At 36.3% G+C, this 20325-nt stretch overlaps 1 protein-coding gene across 1 annotated transcript in view; it reads right to left on the reverse strand.

Annotated features, from left to right (window-relative positions):
• LOC117329058 (arginine--tRNA ligase, cytoplasmic-like) overlaps window positions 1–20325 on the reverse strand; it is a 162592-nt gene that overhangs the window by 11780 nt on the left and 130487 nt on the right. The window contains exons 12-14 of the mRNA XM_033886756.1: window positions 19747–19860; window positions 17664–17722; window positions 11995–12239 (exon numbers count right to left, since the gene is read on the reverse strand). Of these exons, the coding sequence (XP_033742647.1) occupies window positions 11995–12239; window positions 17664–17722; window positions 19747–19860 (418 nt within the window). The remainder of the gene's footprint in view (window positions 1–11994; window positions 12240–17663; window positions 17723–19746; window positions 19861–20325) is intronic.

Consider the following 20325-nt stretch of genomic DNA (forward strand, 5'->3'; position numbering starts at 1 on the left):
ATAACACTGTACTATAGTCAGATAACACTGTACTAGAGTCAGATAACACTGTACTATAGTCAGATAACACTGTACTAGTCAGATAACACTGTACTATAGTCAGATAACACTGTACTAGTCAGATAACACTGTACTATAGTCAGATAACACTGTACTATAGTCAGATAACACTGTACTATAGTCAGATAACACTGTACTAGTCAGATAACACTGTACTATAGTCAGATAACACTGTACTATAGTCAGATAACACTGTACTATAGTCAGATAACACTGTACTATAGTCAGATAACACTGTACTATAGTCAGATAACACTGTACTATAGTCAGATAACACTGTACTATAGTCAGATAACACTGTACTATAGTCAGATAACACTGTACTATAGTCAGATAACACTGTACTAGTCAGATAACACTGTACTATAGTCAGATAACACTGTACTAGTCAGATAACACTGTACTAGTCAGATAACACTGTACTAGTCAGATAACACTGTACTATAGTCAGATAACACTGTACTATAGTCAGATAACACTGTACTATAGTCAGATAACACTGTACTAGTCAGATAACACTGTACTATAGTCAGATAACACTGTACTATAGTCAGATAACACTGTACTATAGTCAGATAACACTGTACTATAGTCAGATAACACTGTACTAGTCAGATAACACTGTACTATAGTCAGATAACACTGTACTAGTCAGATAACACTGTACTATAGTCAGATAACACTGTACTATAGTCAGATAACACTGTACTATAGTCAGATAACACTGTACTATAGTCAGATAACACTGTACTAGTCAGATACCACTGTACTAGTCAGTCAGATAACACTGTACTAGTCAGATAACACTGTACTATAGTCAGATAACACTGTACTATAGTCAGATAACACTGTACTAGTCAGATAACACTGTACTATAGTCAGATAACACTGTACTATAGTCAGATAACACTGTACTAGTCAGATAACACTGTACTAGTCAGATAACACTGTACTAGTCAGATAACACTGTACTAGTCAGATAACACTGTACTATAGTCAGATAACACTGTACTAGTCAGATAACACTGTACTAGTCAGATAACACTGTACTTTAGTCAGATAACACTGTACTAGCTAGTCAGATAACACTGTACTATAGTCAGATAACACTGTACTAGTCAGATAACACTGTACTAGTCAGATAACACTGTACTATAGTCAGATAACACTGTACTATAGTCAGATAACACTGTACTATAGTCAGATAACACTGTACTATAGTCAGATAACACTGTACTATAGTCAGATAACACTGTACTAGTCAGATAACACTGTACTATAGTCAGATAACACTGTACTATAGTCAGATAACACTGTACTAGTCAGATAACACTGTACTATAGTCAGATAACACTGTACTATAGTCAGATAACACTGTACTAGTCAGATAACACTGTACTATAGTCAGATAACACTGTACTAGTCAGATAACACTGTACTAGTCAGATAACACTGTACTATAGTCAGATAACACTGTACTATAGTCAGATAACACTGTACTATAGTCAGATAACACTGTACTATAGTCAGATAACACTGTACTAGTCAGATAACACTGTACTAGTCAGATAACACTGTACTATAGTCAGATAACACTGTACTATAGTCAGATAACACTGTACTAGTCAGATAACACTGTACTATAGTCAGATAACACTGTACTAGTCAGATAACACTGTACTATAGTCAGATAACACTGTACTATAGTCAGATAACACTGTACTAGTCAGATAACACTACTATAGTCAGATAACACTACTATAGTCAGATAACACTGTACTATAGTCAGATAATACTGTACTAGTCAGATAACACTGTACTAGTCAGATAACACTATACTATAGTCAGATAACACTGTACTAGTCAGATAACACTGTACTATAGTCAGATAACACTGTACTAGTCAGATAACACTACTATAGTCAGATAACACTACTATAGTCAGATAACACTGTACTATAGTCAGATAACACTGTACTATAGTCAGATAACACTGTACTATAGTCAGATAACACTGTACTACAGGCAGATAATACTGTACTAGTCAGAAAACACTGTACTATAGTCAGATAACACTGTACTATAGTCAGATAACACTGTACTATAGTCAGATAACACTGTACTAGTCAGATAACACTACTATAGTCAGATAACACTACTATAGTCAGATAACACTACTATAGTCAGATAACACTGTACTAGTCAGATAACACTGTACTATAGTCAGATAACACTGTACTATAGTCAGATAACACTGTACTATAGTCAGATAACACTGTACTATAGTCAGATAACACTGTACTACAGTCAGATAATACTGTACTAGTCAGATACCACTGTACTATAGTCAGATAACACTGTACTAGTCAGATAACACTGTACTATAGTCAGATAACACTGTACTATAGTCAGATAACACTGTACTAGAGTCAGATAACACTGTACTAGAGTCAGATAACACTGTACTATAGTCAGATAACACTGTACTATAGTCAGATAACACTGTACTAGTCAGATAACACTGTACTAGTCAGATAACACTGTACTAGTCAGATAACACTGTACTATAGTCAGATAACACTGTACTATAGTCAGATAACACTGTACTATAGTCAGATAACACTGTACTAGTCAGATAACACTGTACTATAGTCAGATAACACTGTACTATACTAAGATAACACTGTCCTAGTCAGATACCACTGTACTAGTCAGAAAACAACTGTAGCAGTACTATACAATAGCAAAACCTTTACTGTTTTATAATCTGTTTGTGAATAAAATTGTGATTTCGTAGGGTAGAGATGGTTGAGGCAGCACAATTTACGACATAGCTTGGGCCTATTTGATAGCCACTTGGACGATAAAACTTCCCATCAAGCCCAATGAATAAGCAATCGTTGGACCATAGTATGTGCCGGGTCCAGTAAATGGATTGAAAGATCTGTTTGTATGTGTAAGCTGGAATGACTGACATACCACTAAGTGTCCGGTCTGTTCTGTCAATGGTGCCATGTCAAAATTGCTGCCACACAGCACCAAACCATCAAACCGGTTGTGTCCAGCTTTCCTAATTTTGTCTCTTGGAAACTGGAGCCATTTTGCACTCCAGTGTATGTATATTAGCAAGGCAATTTGATTCTTTCAATGCTGACGAGGAGTTCCTAAGGGAGAATGGTCTTGTAAAGAAATCTATCACTAGGAACGCTTCTGACAGAAAAGAGTTCCGTTCCAGTGACAGATTCATTGTGGCAATATTGAAAATCTCCCAACAAACCAGGTGTCTATTGATTGGGCCATGGCCTGTACACGACCACCAATCCAATGACCAAAGACGACACAGTGTCTTGTCTCAATACACAAAGCCAGCAGAAGGGATTAAGACAGATTTAACTCAGAAAGAAAACTAATCTGATGCCGACATCTGAGGCTAGAGATATTGTCTCTCCTGATACAAATCATAATAAACTAGCTGTGCATCCTTTGTCAGATGAATTTCACCAAATAAGGAAGTAAGCTAGTGTAGGTATCAATACTGTCACCTTCCTCCTCAAACATCCGTCTATATAATGATGTACATTACTGTAGGTATCAATACTGTCACCTTCCTCCTCAAACATCGGTCTATATAATGATGTACATTACTGTAGGTATCAACACTGTCACCTTCCACCTCAAACATCGGTCTATATAATAATGTACATTACTGTAGGTATCAACACTGTCACCTTCCTCCTCAAACATCGGTCTATATAATGATGTACATTACTGTAGGTATCAACACTGTCACCTTCCTCCTCAAACATCAGTCTATATAATGATGTACATTACTGTAGGTATCAATACTGTCACCTTCCTCCTCAAACATCCGTCTATATAATGATGTACATTACTGTAGATATAGACAACACTGTCACCTTCCTCCTCAAACATCAGTCTATATAATGATGTACATTACTGTAGGTATCAACACTGTCACCTTCCTCCTCAAACATCAGTCTATATAATGATGTACATTACTGTAGGTATAGACACTGTCACCTTCCTCCTCAAACATCCGTCTATATAATGATGTACATTACTGTAGGTATCAATACTGTCACCTTCCTCCTCAAACATCAGTCTATATAATGATGTACATTACTGTAGGTATCAATACTGTCACCTTCCTCCTCAAACATCAGTCTATATAATGATGTACATTACTGTAGGTATAGACAACACTGTCACCTTCCTCCTCAAACATCAGTCTATATAATGATGTACATTACTGTAGGTATCAATACTGTCACCTTCCTCCTCAAACATCAGTCTATATAATGATGTACATTACTGTAGGTATAGACAACACTGTCACCTTCCTCCTCAAACATCAGTCTATATAATGATGTACATTACTGTAGGTATTAACACAGCCACCTTCCTCCTCAAACATCAGTCTATATAATGATGTACATTACTGTAGGTATCAACACTGTCACCTTCCTCCTCAAACATCCGTCTATATAATGATGTACATTACTGTAGGTATAGACACTGTCACCTTCCTCCTAAAACATCCGTCTATATAATGATGTACATTACTGTAGGTATCAACACTGTCACCTTCCTCCTCAAACATCGGTGTATATAATGATGTACATTACTGTAGGTATAGACACTGTCACCTTCCTCCTAAAACATCCGTCTATATAATGATGTACATTACTGTAGGTATCAACACTGTCACCTTCCTCCTCAAACATCAGTCTATATAATGATGTACATTACTGTAGGTATAGACACTGTCACCTTCCTCCTCAAACATCCGTCTATATAATGATGTACATTACTGTAGGTATCAACACTGTCACCTTCCTCCTCAAACATCAGTCTATATAATGATGTACATTACTGTAGGTATCAACACTGTCACCTCCTCCTCAAACATCAGTCTATATAATGATGTACATTACTGTAGGTATCAATACTGCGACCTTCCTCCTCAAACATCCGTCTATATAATGATGTACATTACTGTAGGTATCAACATTGTCACCTTCCTCCTCAAACATCAGTCTATATTATGATGTACATTACTGTAGATATAGACAACACTGTCACCTTCCTCCTCAAAGATCCGTCTATATAATGATGTACATTACTGTAGGTATCAACACTGTCACCTTCCTCCTCAAACATCCGTCTATATAATGATGTACACTACTGTAGGTATAGACAAAACTGTCACCTTCCTCCTCAAACATCAGTCTATATAATGATGTACATTACTGTAGGTATCAACACTGTGACCTTCCTCCTCAAACATCCGTCTATATAATGATGTACACTACTGTAGGTATAGACAACACTGTGACCTTCCTCCTCAAACATCCGTCTATATAATGATGTACATTACTGTAGGTATAGACAACACTGTCACCTTCCTCCTCAAACATCAGTCTATATAATGATGTACATTACTGTAGATATAGACAACACTGTCACCTTCCTCCTCAAAGATCCGTCTATATAATGATGTACATTACTGTAGGTATCAACACGGTCACCTTCCTCCTCAAACATCCGTCTATATAATGATGTACACTACTGTAGGTATAGACAACACTGTCACCTTCCTCCTCAAACATCAGTCTATATAATGATGTACATTACTGTAGGTATCAACACTGACCTTCCTCCTCAAACATCAGTCTATATAATGATGTACATTACTGTAGGTATCAACACTATCACCTTCCTCCTCAAACATCCGTCTATATAATGATGTACATTACTGTAGGTATCAACACTGTCACCTTCCTCCTCAAACATCCGTCTATATAATGATGTACATTACTGTAGGTATCAACACTGTCACCTTCCTCCTCAAACATCAGTCTATATAATGATGTACATTACTGTAGGTATCAACACTGTCACCTTCCTCCTCAAACATCCGTCTATATAATGATGTACATTACTGTAGGTATCAATACTGCGACCTTAGTCCTCCTCAAACATCGGTCTATATATAGAGGATATTGAATTCATTTTTCTTTTGATTGCATTTTATATACTTTAAAAGAAAATTAAAACATAGCAAAATTGATAGTGTCAAAAAGTGCGGGAATCGGTAACATAATACATGATGTCATCTCTGTGACAAATGTTATTACTCCGCGTCAACTTGACGGCACCATTTTAAAAGGACTGATCAATGCAATTTAAGCATTTTCTGCTGCGGATTATCTGTGCATGAATAGTTAATATCAAGTGAGTAATTTGTCAAAAACTAGTCTGAATATTTTCAGAAATACAGCAAAATAACCAATAAAAGTTTCAATGAGGTGAATACAAAGGTTCGCTCTGATTGGTCAAAAACGAAAAACTCATATTTTCAGTGCAAAATCTTATATTTTCACTTCTTATCGGTACAGTGAAAATACAAGTTTTATAGGTTTGTTAAATTTCTATATTTCAATGGCAAAAATGAAATAAAATGATATACATTACTGTGCAGATCCCCATTGCAACTCACAAGAGTAAGATTACATGTATATAAATAGATTTTATTGTAAAGTCTACAAATTATAACAAATTATACTTTGTGGTAATGAAATATCTCTGATTGTATTCAGAACAATGACCTTAGATATTGAAACACACTCACAAGAATATGTAAAGCATTACGTTTTAGTAGCTTACTCTGTATCAAGATTTAAGACAACGTGAAATGTGCTATAACATGTATATCATAAGCGTCAATTTGCTGATCAACACATTTTGTAGGTAATATGGTACACAGCTAAACACTTTGCGTAATTGGTAAACAGTATGCAACAATGGATAGTCAAGAATTCATTTTCTTGAGAAATTGAAACACAAACCACCCCAAGTGGGAAAATGGAATTGATAAACCATATAAGTTTTCAAACCTGAGCAATTGGATGGTTTGGTGTCCATGAACACATTGGATGGACAAGATTTTATTTTCTTGTAAAATTGAAACACAAACTCATTTCATTGTACCAGGCCGCGATGTGATCATAGACCATTACAATATACAACAATTAATTTTGAAATCTGTACAGATACCTTTATAATTATAAACAATGCATTCATTTACAAAGTAATAATGATTATTGTTTTAGAGTGTAGTCCAATATGATGTATAATTAGTTATATATCATACCTTGTGATATTCAAATACAATGATAAGCCCATCTCAGGTAAAGCCCTGCTGTGTATATCTAAGGTCAGCCTTATTTTATCTTTCTGTAATAAGCCAATGTCAGGTAAAGCCCTACTGTGTACAGTTCAGGTCAGCCTTATTTCATCATTCTGTAATAAGCCAATGTCAGGTAAAGCCCTGCTGTGTATAGTTCAGGTCAGCCTTATTTTAACTTTCTGTAATAAGCCAATGTCAGGTAAAGCCCTGCTGTGTACAGTTCAGGTCAGCCTTATTTTATCTTTCTGTAATAAGCCAATGTCAGGCAAAGCCCTACTGTGTATAGTACAGGTCAGCCTTATTTTATCTTTCTGTAATAAGCCAATGTCAGGTAAAGCCCTGCTGTGTATAGTACAGGTCAGCCTTATTTTATCTTTCTGTAATAAGCCAATGTCAGGTAAAGCCCTGCTGTGTATAGTACAGGTCAGCCTTATTTTATCATTCTGTAATAAGCCAATGTCAGGTTAAGCCCTGCTGTGTATAGTACAGGTCAGCCTTATTTTATCTTTCTGTAATAAGCCAATGTCAGGTAAAGCCCTGCTGTGTATAGTACAGGTCAGCCTTATTTTATCTTTCTGTAATAAGCCAATGTCAGGTAAAGCCCTGCTGTGTATAGTACAGGTCAGCCTTATTTTATCATTCTGTAATAAGCCAATGTCAGGTTAAGCCCTGCTGTGTATAGTACAGGTCAGCCTTATTTTATCATTCTGTAATAAGCCAATGTCAGGTTAAGCCCTGCTGTGTACAGTTCAGGTCAGCCTTATTTGATCATTCTGTAATAAGCCAATGTCAGGTAAAGCCCTGATGTGTACAGATCAGGTCAGCCTTATTTGATCATTCTGTAATAAGCCAATGTCAGGTAAAGCCCTGCTGTGTATAGTTCAGGTCAGCCTTATTTCATCATTCTGTAATAAGCCAATGTCAGGTAAAGCCCTGCTGTGTACAGTTCAGGTCAGCCTTATTTTATCTTTCTGTAATAAGCCAATGTCAGGTAAAGCCCTGCTGTGTACAGTTCAGGTCAGCCTTAGTTCATCTTTCTGTAATAAGCCAATGTCAGGTAAAGCCCTGCTGTGTACAGTTCAGGTCAGCCTTATTTTATCTTTCTGTAATAAGCCAATGTCAGGTAAAGCCCTGCTGTGTACAGTTCAGGTCAGCCTTATTTCATCTTTCTGTAATAAGCCAATGTCAGGTAAAGCCCTGCTGTGTATAGTACAGGTCAGCCTTATTTTATCTTTCTGTAATAAGCCAATGTCAGGTAAAGCCCTGCTGTGTACAGTTCAGGTCAGCCTTATTTCATCATTCTGTAATAAGCCAATGTCAGGTAAAGCCCTGCTGTGTATAGTTCAGGTCTGGGCCCATTATTTAATCATTCTGTAATAAGCCCATCCCCCTAATTTGAGTCAAAGTTTATACGTTTGTCATTTTGGGTTTATTACAGAATAAAAACAGATAAAGTACAATGTTATGTAATATGATAAGTGTGTGGATCAATATCATGTATGCTGTAGGGTAGCTGTTTACTGCAGTGTGGAAAGGACACTTAATCACGCAGAGAGAAAGCTATAAACAGCTGTATCATTGAAGCCTGTGGGCATGCACTTTCTATATAAAGGCCATGAGAGGATGACACATTCTGTAAAAAGATATTTGTTTTGCATCAAACCTTGTAAGTGCAACTCATAATCAATGTGTTTTGTCTATTTTTGTCAGTCTATGTTAAAAATACTCTTTATTCTATAAAATGACATAATTCTTCAGGATTTATATCTCTCCAGGAATTGTATCACTAAACTGTTGTATATGATGCAAAGAATGAATCTAAAGATGGATGGAGATAAGTGTGTGAGGATATTTAAGATAGAAGATCTATACTGCATACATTGTTAGCTTTCCCTAATCTGATAATGTAATAGGAGTTACAAAGAAATCAAAAATAGCCCTCCTCTACTGAGACTTAAATTATCAACCTCTACACTCCTCTTTGCACTAGAATTAAGAGATATTCCCTCCAGGTGATTTGCCAGCATTAAGTAGACTCTAAATTATATGTAACTCATTTAGAAAAAAACAAATTGGTATTGTTTCTCTTCAGAGCAACACTCCCTGTTTCAATAGGCTAATGGCATGATCCCTGGCCAGTAATTATGTAGATGATCCAGCTAGGTGTAAAACATTCTTGAGGTGGACACCGACCATACATTTACACCCTTCCTACACCAGGTGGACACCGACTATACATTTACACCCTTCCTACACCAGGTGGACACCGACTATACATTTACACCCGTCCTACACCAGGTGGACACCAACTATACATTTACAACCGTCCTACACCAGGTGGAGACCGACTATACATTTACACCCATCCTACACCAGGTGGACACCAACTATACATTTACACCCGTCCTACACCAGGTGGACACCACCTATACCAACACTAGGTGGACACTGACTATACATTTACACCCTTCCAACACCAGGTGGACACTGACTATACATTTACACCCTTCCAACACCAGGTGGACACTGACTATACATTTACACCCTTCCAACACCAGGTGGACACCGACTATACATTTACACCCTTCCTACACCAGGTGGACACCAACTATACATTTACACCCTTCCAACACCATGTGGACACCACCTATACATTTACACCCTTCCAACACCATGTGGACACCACCTATACATTTACACCCTTCCTACACCAGGTGGACACCAACTATACATTTACACCCTTCCAACACCAGGTGGACACCGACTATACATTTACACCCTTCCAACACCAGGTGGACACTGACTATACATTTACACCCTTCCTACACCAGGTGGACACCGACTATACATTTACACCCTTCCAACAACAATTGGTGACTATGTCATTAAAACAATGAGGGTAAGGTGTCTTGCCCAGGGACACGGCCACAACATCACAGACTGGCCTGTTTCTCAGTTTCCCCAAGAAACTTACAACATGTGTAGGGGGAGTCTAACCAATCACCTCAGATCTTCACCTGAGATTTTGTGGCTCTGCGCTATTGCAGCCCAAAAAATATCCCTGTGTAGTTACAATGAAAGTGAGTCACATAAATAGTCTAGACAGGTTTGTCCAAATTAGGGGCTTCTGTTGGTTACCATGGCAACTAATAACAACCAGTGAACATAAATATTTACTACCAAAATAAAATTCATGTGTTTTCATACCAAACAATACTTTTTTAGTTCAATTTCAGATAGTCTTACACATGTGCTAGGTAAGAGTTTCCTCTGCAGTGTATGTACAGGGCTTCAGAGAATTTAATAGTCATGGTTTCAGGAAGGAGCATTGATTTGGAGAATTTTATAGTCATGGTTTCAGTATGGAGCTTCGGATAATTTAATAGGTAAAAATATTGAAACTGGGCCTGGCTCAGACAGCATTGAAATTTAGATAGGGATTAGGAAAAACAATCTTGGAGTTCTAAAGAACTACTAAATCTACCAATGTGTCAGCAGAACCAAGAGAAACATCCAATTCTAATTGCAACCTGCTCGTCAATTGTTCCTAATGTTCAGTAAAATTTTGTAATTTTCTCTCTTTAAAGATATGGATTGCAGAAATTAAATCCGTTCGCTTGATAGTGTCACATCATTTCCATTCAAGAGAATAAATGTTGGAAGTTTCCAATTTAAAAAAAATTTCAAATCAAAGATCTTTAATTTGCTTGAATGCTGTTATTCCAGTAAAAAAAAAAAAAAACCAGCACAAAAAAATCTCAATTTCGATTTAACTCTCTGCTACAAAATCTTAACATTACCGTGTGTATGTTTGCTTGATGGAACATTTTGTTTAAGTATTTTGTCTTTTCCTAGCAATAATCGCAGGGGACATCTTCATGTTGAAATGCACAGATTTGTACAAATGTAGAATTCATGCTGGTTTATTCACTCTGATTTTAAAATACAGCTGTAGAACTCACTCTGATTTTAAAATACAGCTGTAGAACTCACTCTGATTTTAAAATACAGCTGTAGAATTCACACTGATTTTAAATCAATGCTGTAGAGAATTCACTCTGAATTTAAAGTACAGCTGTAGAATTCACACTGATTTTAAAATACAGCTGTAGAATTAACTCTGATTTTAAAATACAGCTGTAGAATTCACACTGGTTTTAAAGTACAGCTGTAGAATTCACACTGGTTTTAAAATACAGCTGTAGAATTCACACTGGTTTTAAAGTACAGCTGTAGAATTCACACTGGTTTTAAAGTACAGCTGTAGAATTCACACTGGTTTTAAAGTACAGCTGTAGAATTCACACTGGTTTTAAAATTCAGCTTTATAATTCACTCTGATTTTAAAGTACAACTGTAGAATTCACACTGGTTTTAAAATACAGCTGTAGAATTCATTCTGATTTTAAAATACATCAGCTTTATAATTCACTCTGATTTTTTAAATACAGCTGTAGGATTCACTCTGATTTTAAAGTACAGCTTTAGAATTCATTCTGATTTTAAAATACAGCTGTAGAATTCACTCTGATTTTAAAGATTTGGACAAGGGACATGTAACATACAGTCCGGTGTTATAAAGGTGCACCAAGACTTGTAGAATAAGTTTAATTTACAAAGGATTTGGGATTTCTTGTTGTCACAATCAATGTTTTACTGATAAAAATATCATTTCTATGATACAAAAAATCCCAGATATTGTATCGATATAAGCATATACCTACCTGATTTGTCTTTCTCTATACAATAACAGTTGTCGTAAAACTCTGAGAAGGTTGTCGCCACCTCGTACAGGAAGTCACACAGAGTGTGTATAAGGAGATCGTCCAGACACTTGAGGATGACCTCGGGGAATCGCAGCAGGCACTTAGCAAGCTTCCATTCCTTCGGGTGGTCAAGCACAATTTTGGTCTTTGTTGCAGCATCCGTTAATTGCTCTGGAGAAACTTGTGCTGTACGGGCAATAGACCTGAAAGTTTGAAAAATATCTGTGTCAGGTACTTCAGATCAATTATTCATCAATTTCAAAATACAATGTAATACAGTATACATTTGTTGAATATTTCGGAATTGTTTTATCATCAAATATATATAGCTCATCATTAATATACCTCTATGTAGCAAAAAACAATCCAGAGTCTTACATTAGAAGACTGAAAATTATATTAACAGATCAGTGAGAAGGAACTTATATGTTTCAAGTAGTGCCCCATGCATCCTCTTTATAGCTGCTGCAAGGTGACTTACTTGGTTGAATATGGTATTATATTTTACAGTTTATAATTCCCAGTTAATGTAATACATTTCAGAATCCAATTAACACACCCTAATAAATAGACAATAATAATACATATAAGGTAAAATTATTCGTCCAGATTTCTCGTCTAATAATTTGATTCTAATTTTAGTTCATCAATGGTGACTTCCTGTTTTGTAGCTAGACCATTATGTGATCCTTTCAAGTTAAGTTAAAACCATTTGACTATGATCATTTTGAGTTTGACACTTTAACAAATCTATCTTTTACGGTCAGTGAACATTATGAACAAGAAGCATTGCCTATAAATCCACAAGTTTGCTCAGAGATTCAAAATTGTCCTAACAATGCTTTATACATTAAGTTAACATTTTAAGAGACTTCCTATTTGGTTATTTATTTTAATAGAAAAGATGATTACCATCATTTGTAAGCATTCATTCGATGAAGTGGCTAATCAGAGCCTTTCACAATACATTTGTCAGTTCACATAATTATTTTTGCTAACACTTAAATTCTCGTCATTTGAAATCCCAAGGGGATTCTGTCTTCAAGTTACATTTTTCATTTTTTTGCTGAAGTCTGTAATGTGGCAGGGTTTTATGAGGGTATAAAGCACTCAAATGTGACATCAAATGATTGCCAGAAATTAATGAAATTGTGCTTTAGACTTATTTCTATAGATTTAACAAATGGTACGGCTGATTGTTTCTTACAATGTACCTATCAAATGGAAAAAAAACAACATTTTCTGTATATACCAGAAATTTAAATAAACACCTTAATGAAATAAATCTATTGAAGGGGCATAACTCTAAGTTAACTGCTAAAATGAAATTAAATCTAAGATCTAAGAAGAACATTTTCAGAATCGTGATAAACTTTAACCATCAAAATCCAAGATGGCTGACTCACAGATGGCCATTTTGTGTTCTAATCAGACTCAAAATTAAACTCCTCACTCGGCAGTGTTTTTTTCTGGGGCTGTTCACTGGCCAGAACATTGCCCTTGGTATCTTATGGTAGGCAATATATTGAGTAAGATTACCCCAGTAAGTCACAGACCAAAATCTCCCAAAAGTACGTTCCTTCCCATCATCCCAAAACAAAACACAGTGGACACAATAAACTGTATCTTTCACAAGAGAGCACCTCATCCATCTGTACTCTTGTAACATATGTGCACTGAAATTTTTGGTTCACGACGCAGATTTCTCTGAATGAATATTTATCGAGAAATACATTGAAGCCTATTTAAGTTAAATACGCGATATGACGTATCTAATGAGTGTATCTAACTGTACTGGGGCCATCGCCACTTGTTATTTCTCTCCATTGATATTTAGCTTCAATTATTTATCATTCACCCTTTTACGCCTCGTCATATAATTCACAATTTTGGTTGACCTTAAGCCATGGATGGACGACAGAAGGCGCATGACAGATGTCGACAAAAAAAAAGGCGATTAGAATAGGTCACTTGAGACTTTGTGCAATCCAGTATTCATTTTGTCTCTGGAAATAAACTCAAACAGATGAGATGTGTCCCATGACGTTATTGTCCCAGTTAGGAGTTGTAGTCTTTAAGTATCATTACATCAAGTTTGTCAGAGTATAGAGCTATATCAGTGATAACCACACTGACTACTTGGTCCAGTTCTGGCCGAAGGCTTTAGTTCTGGAGTTAACGATTCTTACCCAGAGGATTTAAGTTCATTGCTTAACAAGTCTTGGCGAGGTAAAGGGCCGAATTGGTCTGTAATCTTTGTCATTTGGAAACTTTGGCCTATCAAAATACAGACCGCCGTCATCAGGCACACCTCGGCAGATTCCACTTCCCTACATCAGACCTTGACGCTTGATGAAGGGAAGCAGAAACTGCTGAGGTGTGTCGGATGAGGCCGCTGTGTAACTTTTAGCGAATGTATTGAACTTATTCTTAATTTCAGAGTCGGCTGTCTTTAGTTTGATTTATATTAGGATTCTTATTCACATCATTGTAATACAGGTAAAGAAAATACTTCTTATAGAATTTTGTGTACACAGAATCAATATCAATTTCTACCTGATATCTTAACAAGAGATCCCAGAGGGATCTTGGCGCCCACCATTGAATGATCTTTATAGGTTCCATGTCAGATTGATCTTTTCTCTACTTTTCCCTTCCTCTAAGTGTTACTAATCAGTGTAAATTCAGAAACAGCCCTCTAGTACTTTTCAAACAAGGGGAACCTATATATAAAATTTAAGATTTAGCGATAATGGCTGTCTGTCGGCCATGTTGTTTTCGGATTGGTCCCAAAATGCAACACCAGGGACCAAGGGGAACCTACATATGAAATTTGAGAAAGATCCCTTCAGTACCTTCTGTAAAATAGCGATAACAAACTTCAATTGTCAAAATACAAGATGGCTGCCTATCGGCCAGGTTGTTTTCTGACTGGTCTCAAAATCCAATATGCATAACTAGGCACAGAGGGCAACATACAAATGAAATTTCAGAAAGATCCCTTCAGCCATTTCTGATAAATAGCGATAACAAAATTCAATTGTCAAAATCCAAGATGGCTGGCTTTCGGCCATGTTGTTTTCCTAATGGTCCCAAGATGCAATATGCAGAACTACAGACCAAGGGGAACTTACAAAAAAGTTTGAGAACGATCCCTTCAGTACTTTCTGAATAATAGCGATAACAAACTTCAATTGTTAAAATCCAAGATGGCTGCCTGTCGGCCATGTTGTTTTCCGATTGGTCTCAAAATGCAATATGCATAACTAGGCACTGAGGGGAACCTGCATATGAAATTTGAGAAAGATCCCTTTAGCATTTTCTTAGAAATAGCGATAACAAGTTTCAATTGTCAAAATCTAAGATGGCTGCCTGTCGGCCATGTTGTTTTCCGATTAGTCTCAAAATGCAATATGCATAACTAGGCACCAAGGGGAACCTACATATGAAATTTGAGAAAAATCCCTTCAGTACTATCTGAGAAATAGCGATAACAAACTTCAATTGTCAAAATCCAAGATGGCTGCCTATCGGCCATGTTGTTTTCCGATTGGTCTCAAAATGTAATATGCATAACTAGGCACCAAGGGGAACCTACATATGAAATTTGAGAAAGATCCCTTCTGTACTTTCCGAGAAATAGCGATAACAAACTTCAATTGTCAAAATCCAAGATGGCTGCCTGTCGGCCATGTTGTTTTCCGATAGGTCTCAAAATATAATATGCATAACTAGGCACCAAGGGGAACCTACATATGAAATTTGAGAAAGATCCCTTCAGTACTTTCTGAGAAATAGCGATAACAAGAATTGTTTACGGACGGACGGACGGACGGAGGGACGGACGGACGGACGGACCACGGACCACGGACCACGGACGCAGGGCGATTTGAATAGCCCACCATCTGATGATGGTGGGCTAAAAAACAACAAGAGATCCCAGAGGGATCTTAACGCCCACCATTGAATGATCTTTATAGGTTCCATGTCAGATTGATCTTCTCTCTATTTTTCCCTTCCTCTTACTAATTTGTATAAATTGAGAAACATCCCTCCAGTTATTTTCAAACAAGGGGAACTTATATATGAAATTTTTGAGATTTAGCGATAATAGCTGTCTGTCAACCATGTTGTTTTCAGATTGGTCCCAAAATGCAATACGACAAACCAAGGGGAACCTACATATGAAATTTGAGAAAGATCTCTTCAGTACCTTCTGTAAAATAGCGATAACAAACTTCAAATGTCAAAATCCAAGATGGCTGCCTGTCGGCCATGTTGTTTGCTGATCCGTCCCAAAATGCAGACCAAAGGGAACCTACATATGAAATTTGAGAAAGATCCCTTCAGCACTTTCTGAAATATAGCGATTACATTTTATGTACAATCTTCAATTGTCAAAATCCAAGAAGGCTGCCTGTTGGCCATGTTGTTTTCCAATCGGTCCCAAAATGCAATATGCATAACTACAGACCAAGGGATACCTACATATGAAATTGCAGAAAGATCCCTTCAGTACTTTCTGAGAAATAGCCATAACAAACTTTAATTATCAAAATCCAAGATGGCTGCTTGTCGGCCATGTTGTTTTTCGATTGGTCCTTACATGCAATATGCATAACTACAGACCAAGGGGAACCTTCATATGAAATTTGAGAAAGATCCCTTTGGTACTTTCTGAGAAATAGTGATAACAAACTTCAATTGTCAAAATCCAAGATGGCTGCTTGTCTGCCATGTTGTTTTCTGATCGGTCCCAAAATGCAATATGCATAACTACAGACCATGAGGAACCTACATATTAAATTTGAGAAGGATCCCTTCAGCACTTTATGAGAAATAGCGATAACAAGAATTGTTTACGGACAGACGACGGAGCTAGCTGGGACCACGGACGCAAGGCGATTTGAATAGCCTGCCATCTGATGATGGTGGGCTAACAAAACACAGGAAAATGATGCGGATATACAGGAGTATGAGAGTCTATGCTGTCATAAGATAGCATTTATCAATCACAATCTAGAGTAACTATAAGAATATCTTGCCCCAGTTCTGCTGCTATTCTCCACAGCATATCTCTCTCTCTATAGCAAATTTAAGTTGATGCAGTGGCTTTGATTAATGGCCGTCTTTGGTTTCAGGAATTTGATCATCTTCTGTTGATTGTGTACAATATCCACCACCTACCATTTAGTACCAAAGATAGCTGGTGGCATTGATTGGGAGGAAGTGTTAAATCCCTGAATGGAACATCCATGTATCTAAGTGGGAACTAGCCATATTTTTGAATATGGGGCCCTAAAGGAAAGAAAATCATTCAGTATAGAAAATCATGAAAAAAACATGATTGTTCTCTGTAAATCAATGTGGTATCTGTAGCTGTGTGAATTAAGGTTATACAAGGACACAATGAAGTCTCTATATAAACCTGTGTCAAGTTTGGCTTCATACAGATATGTCACAAACAAATATATCCTAGTATTAATATTCTAGACTGGAGGCAATTATTTCCCTATATATATATACATATTGTGTGTGTGAGGGGGTATTGGGTCCAGTCAGATAATGATAGGACATGTCATGTTTGTGTGAAGAAAGCTAATTTGGTCCTGAACATTGGCACTCACCTGATTCGAGTGTAGGCATACAACAGGTAGGCTGCTGTGTTTCCTCTGTCATCTAACATCTACATAAAACAGGTAAGTATAGATATACAGGTAAGTCAAAAACAATCCACATAAGTAAATATATATAGGTGAGCAAAAAACATATCAAGCATACAAAGTATTGCTATATCAATGCATGTCCCTTAGTGACATGCCCCCTGCTAACTATTACACTGTGCTAATTGATAAAGATGGTGTCCTTTGGTGTTTATTTGGAAAAATGAAAAGCACACAAATAGTTTGTACCTTTGTAACTGTGTGATTTAATGTAAAATTCTAAAAATGGTAACTGTGACCTTGATCCTACAACCCTGAAACTCCAACTTGTCCAAGATATTATGTAATTGTATGAAGTTTGATCAAAATCTCCCAAGAAATGAAGTCGCTATAGAGCACTGACAAACTTCGGTATTACATGCATTATGTAGGTAACATATGTACACAGATAGACTACAAAGATGGACGGAGAGAAACCCTATAGATATAGTCCCCCTGGTTTGATAAATTGGTATATAATACCGTATTTGACCTAATAAGGGCGCAGGGCGCGGGTAATTGACAGGGCGCCCCGCCCTTGTTAAGATAGTTATTCTGAAGTTTTATGAAACGGACTATACCTTATAGCAGAATACCCAAGGCTGTGGAAACGGTAAAAAAATTCAGTCATAAAAATATTCCAGATGAATATATCTATTGATTATCATATATCAAGCTTAAACATCACTTGAATATTCCTGTAAGCTTGTAAACCATGCCAGCTGATCTTTAGACCAGAGAACGTGTGTTCCACCATTATGTTCAAATGGAATTCAAATTGTGTTCTATTTATAGACACAGGTGATTTCCCAGATCATATCAGACATCGTTTTCGTTGACCTAATAATTGATTTACAATGTCTTTTACTAGCTTTCTGTTCTGACCAAAAGTTATTTGTCAACAAGAATGAAGTCTTTTACTTTATCTTCAAATAAAGATGGTAAGTTATAATTTGTATGTGTGTTTAGTTTCGGGTGCTCTTTGCACTGACATGTCATCTGTAGGAATAGACAAAATGTGGCGAAAACTTGTGTTCCAGTTACTTAACTTGCTGAAGAAAATTGAACACATAAAGTAGCAAAACATTTCACATGAATTATTACTTTTGAACACCATTTTGACACTCAGTCAAAGATTTATTTCCTTGAAAAAAGGTAGGGGTGCCCTTATTAGGTCAAATACGGTACATACATACCAGTAATTCCATGTTACATACACGAAATCTATCAGTCTATTACATACAAGTGTCTCTTTACACATAGATGAATCAGTAAAGTTCTGACAACTACACTAACTACACACTATTATAGGAGAGAATTATAATTTATCGTATTAAATCATATTAAACTAAAAAAAAAAAAAAAGATTTATCCCTAATTCAACATCATAAAATTGACATCAAAATCTCAACAAAAAAGGAAATAAACAAAACTTTCAAAAAAGAAACATAATATGGTCACTAAATGTCAGTATATATTGTTGAACAATATAAATTACATTGTGTGCTTTTGACATTTATCTTAATGACCCTTCCCTAGTACTGTTATATTTACCCTCATCATAACATGGATAGTGGCAACATTTGTAATCAGTCTGCACTTTTGCTGTAGAGGAACTCATTAGATATAATAATACAGAAATATAGTATTGTTTAAATTACCTACAAATTATACTGATCAGAAAACAAGTTATATGATCTTTTTATTACCCAATATTGTATGTACTTTATCTGTAGATTGAATGCTTTGTCTATATATTTACAGTCCTGAACTATTACATACCAACAATTGCACACTTGTTGACCTCCTCAGGAATTTTCCATTCAGTCGAGAAGAGTTACAAAGGCATCCTCGTGCGATAGTAAACTAGTTAATTCTCCGTACCCCATGACAAATACTCTGTTATAGCTAACTCCGTAACTTTCTGTAAACTATTTCATTATTATCAGTCACTATTCTAGCCTTATCACAGAAGATTTATATGGTTATAAGATCTGAACCAACTTACCCTATCAAAGGAGAAGACATATTCATGATTACGATTATGAGAGAGATCGTTGTATTTTATACATCCATACGCTACTGCCTCCATTGCTTTCTTCATCTCTTCCTTTGTTAGCTCCTGCAACATATAGTTAAATACATTCAGCCTATAACAAATACAACAAGATTTTATATGAAGTAACTGTGACCTTGACCTTGGCAGTTTGAAATAAAAAAATCTTTCAATGTATTCTCACTCTTCACCAATATGTATCCATTAGAAATAAAGTTACTAAACTGTTATGACAAAGACTAAGCATTTGTGAAAATAGCAATAAGTAACCATGACCTTGACAACCCAGCACATTCAAAGCATATTGTCATACTTGTCCAATAATAAGAAGTTTGATCAAAATCAGTGTTTAAATGAAGTGGCTAGAGTGATATCAAGTAATAGTGACCTCCATAAGATGAACAAACATAACCTATGTATGAACGGAATGTTCATATATCCCCATATTCTCAATTTTGTCACAGAGGAATGAAAATCATATCTGTCTCATAGCCACCTTGGTCATGATCATGTCTGTCTCAAAGTCCACCT

This window comes from Pecten maximus, chromosome 6 (genome assembly GCF_902652985.1).
Source record: "Pecten maximus chromosome 6, xPecMax1.1, whole genome shotgun sequence".
NCBI lineage: Eukaryota > Metazoa > Mollusca > Bivalvia > Pectinida > Pectinidae > Pecten > Pecten maximus.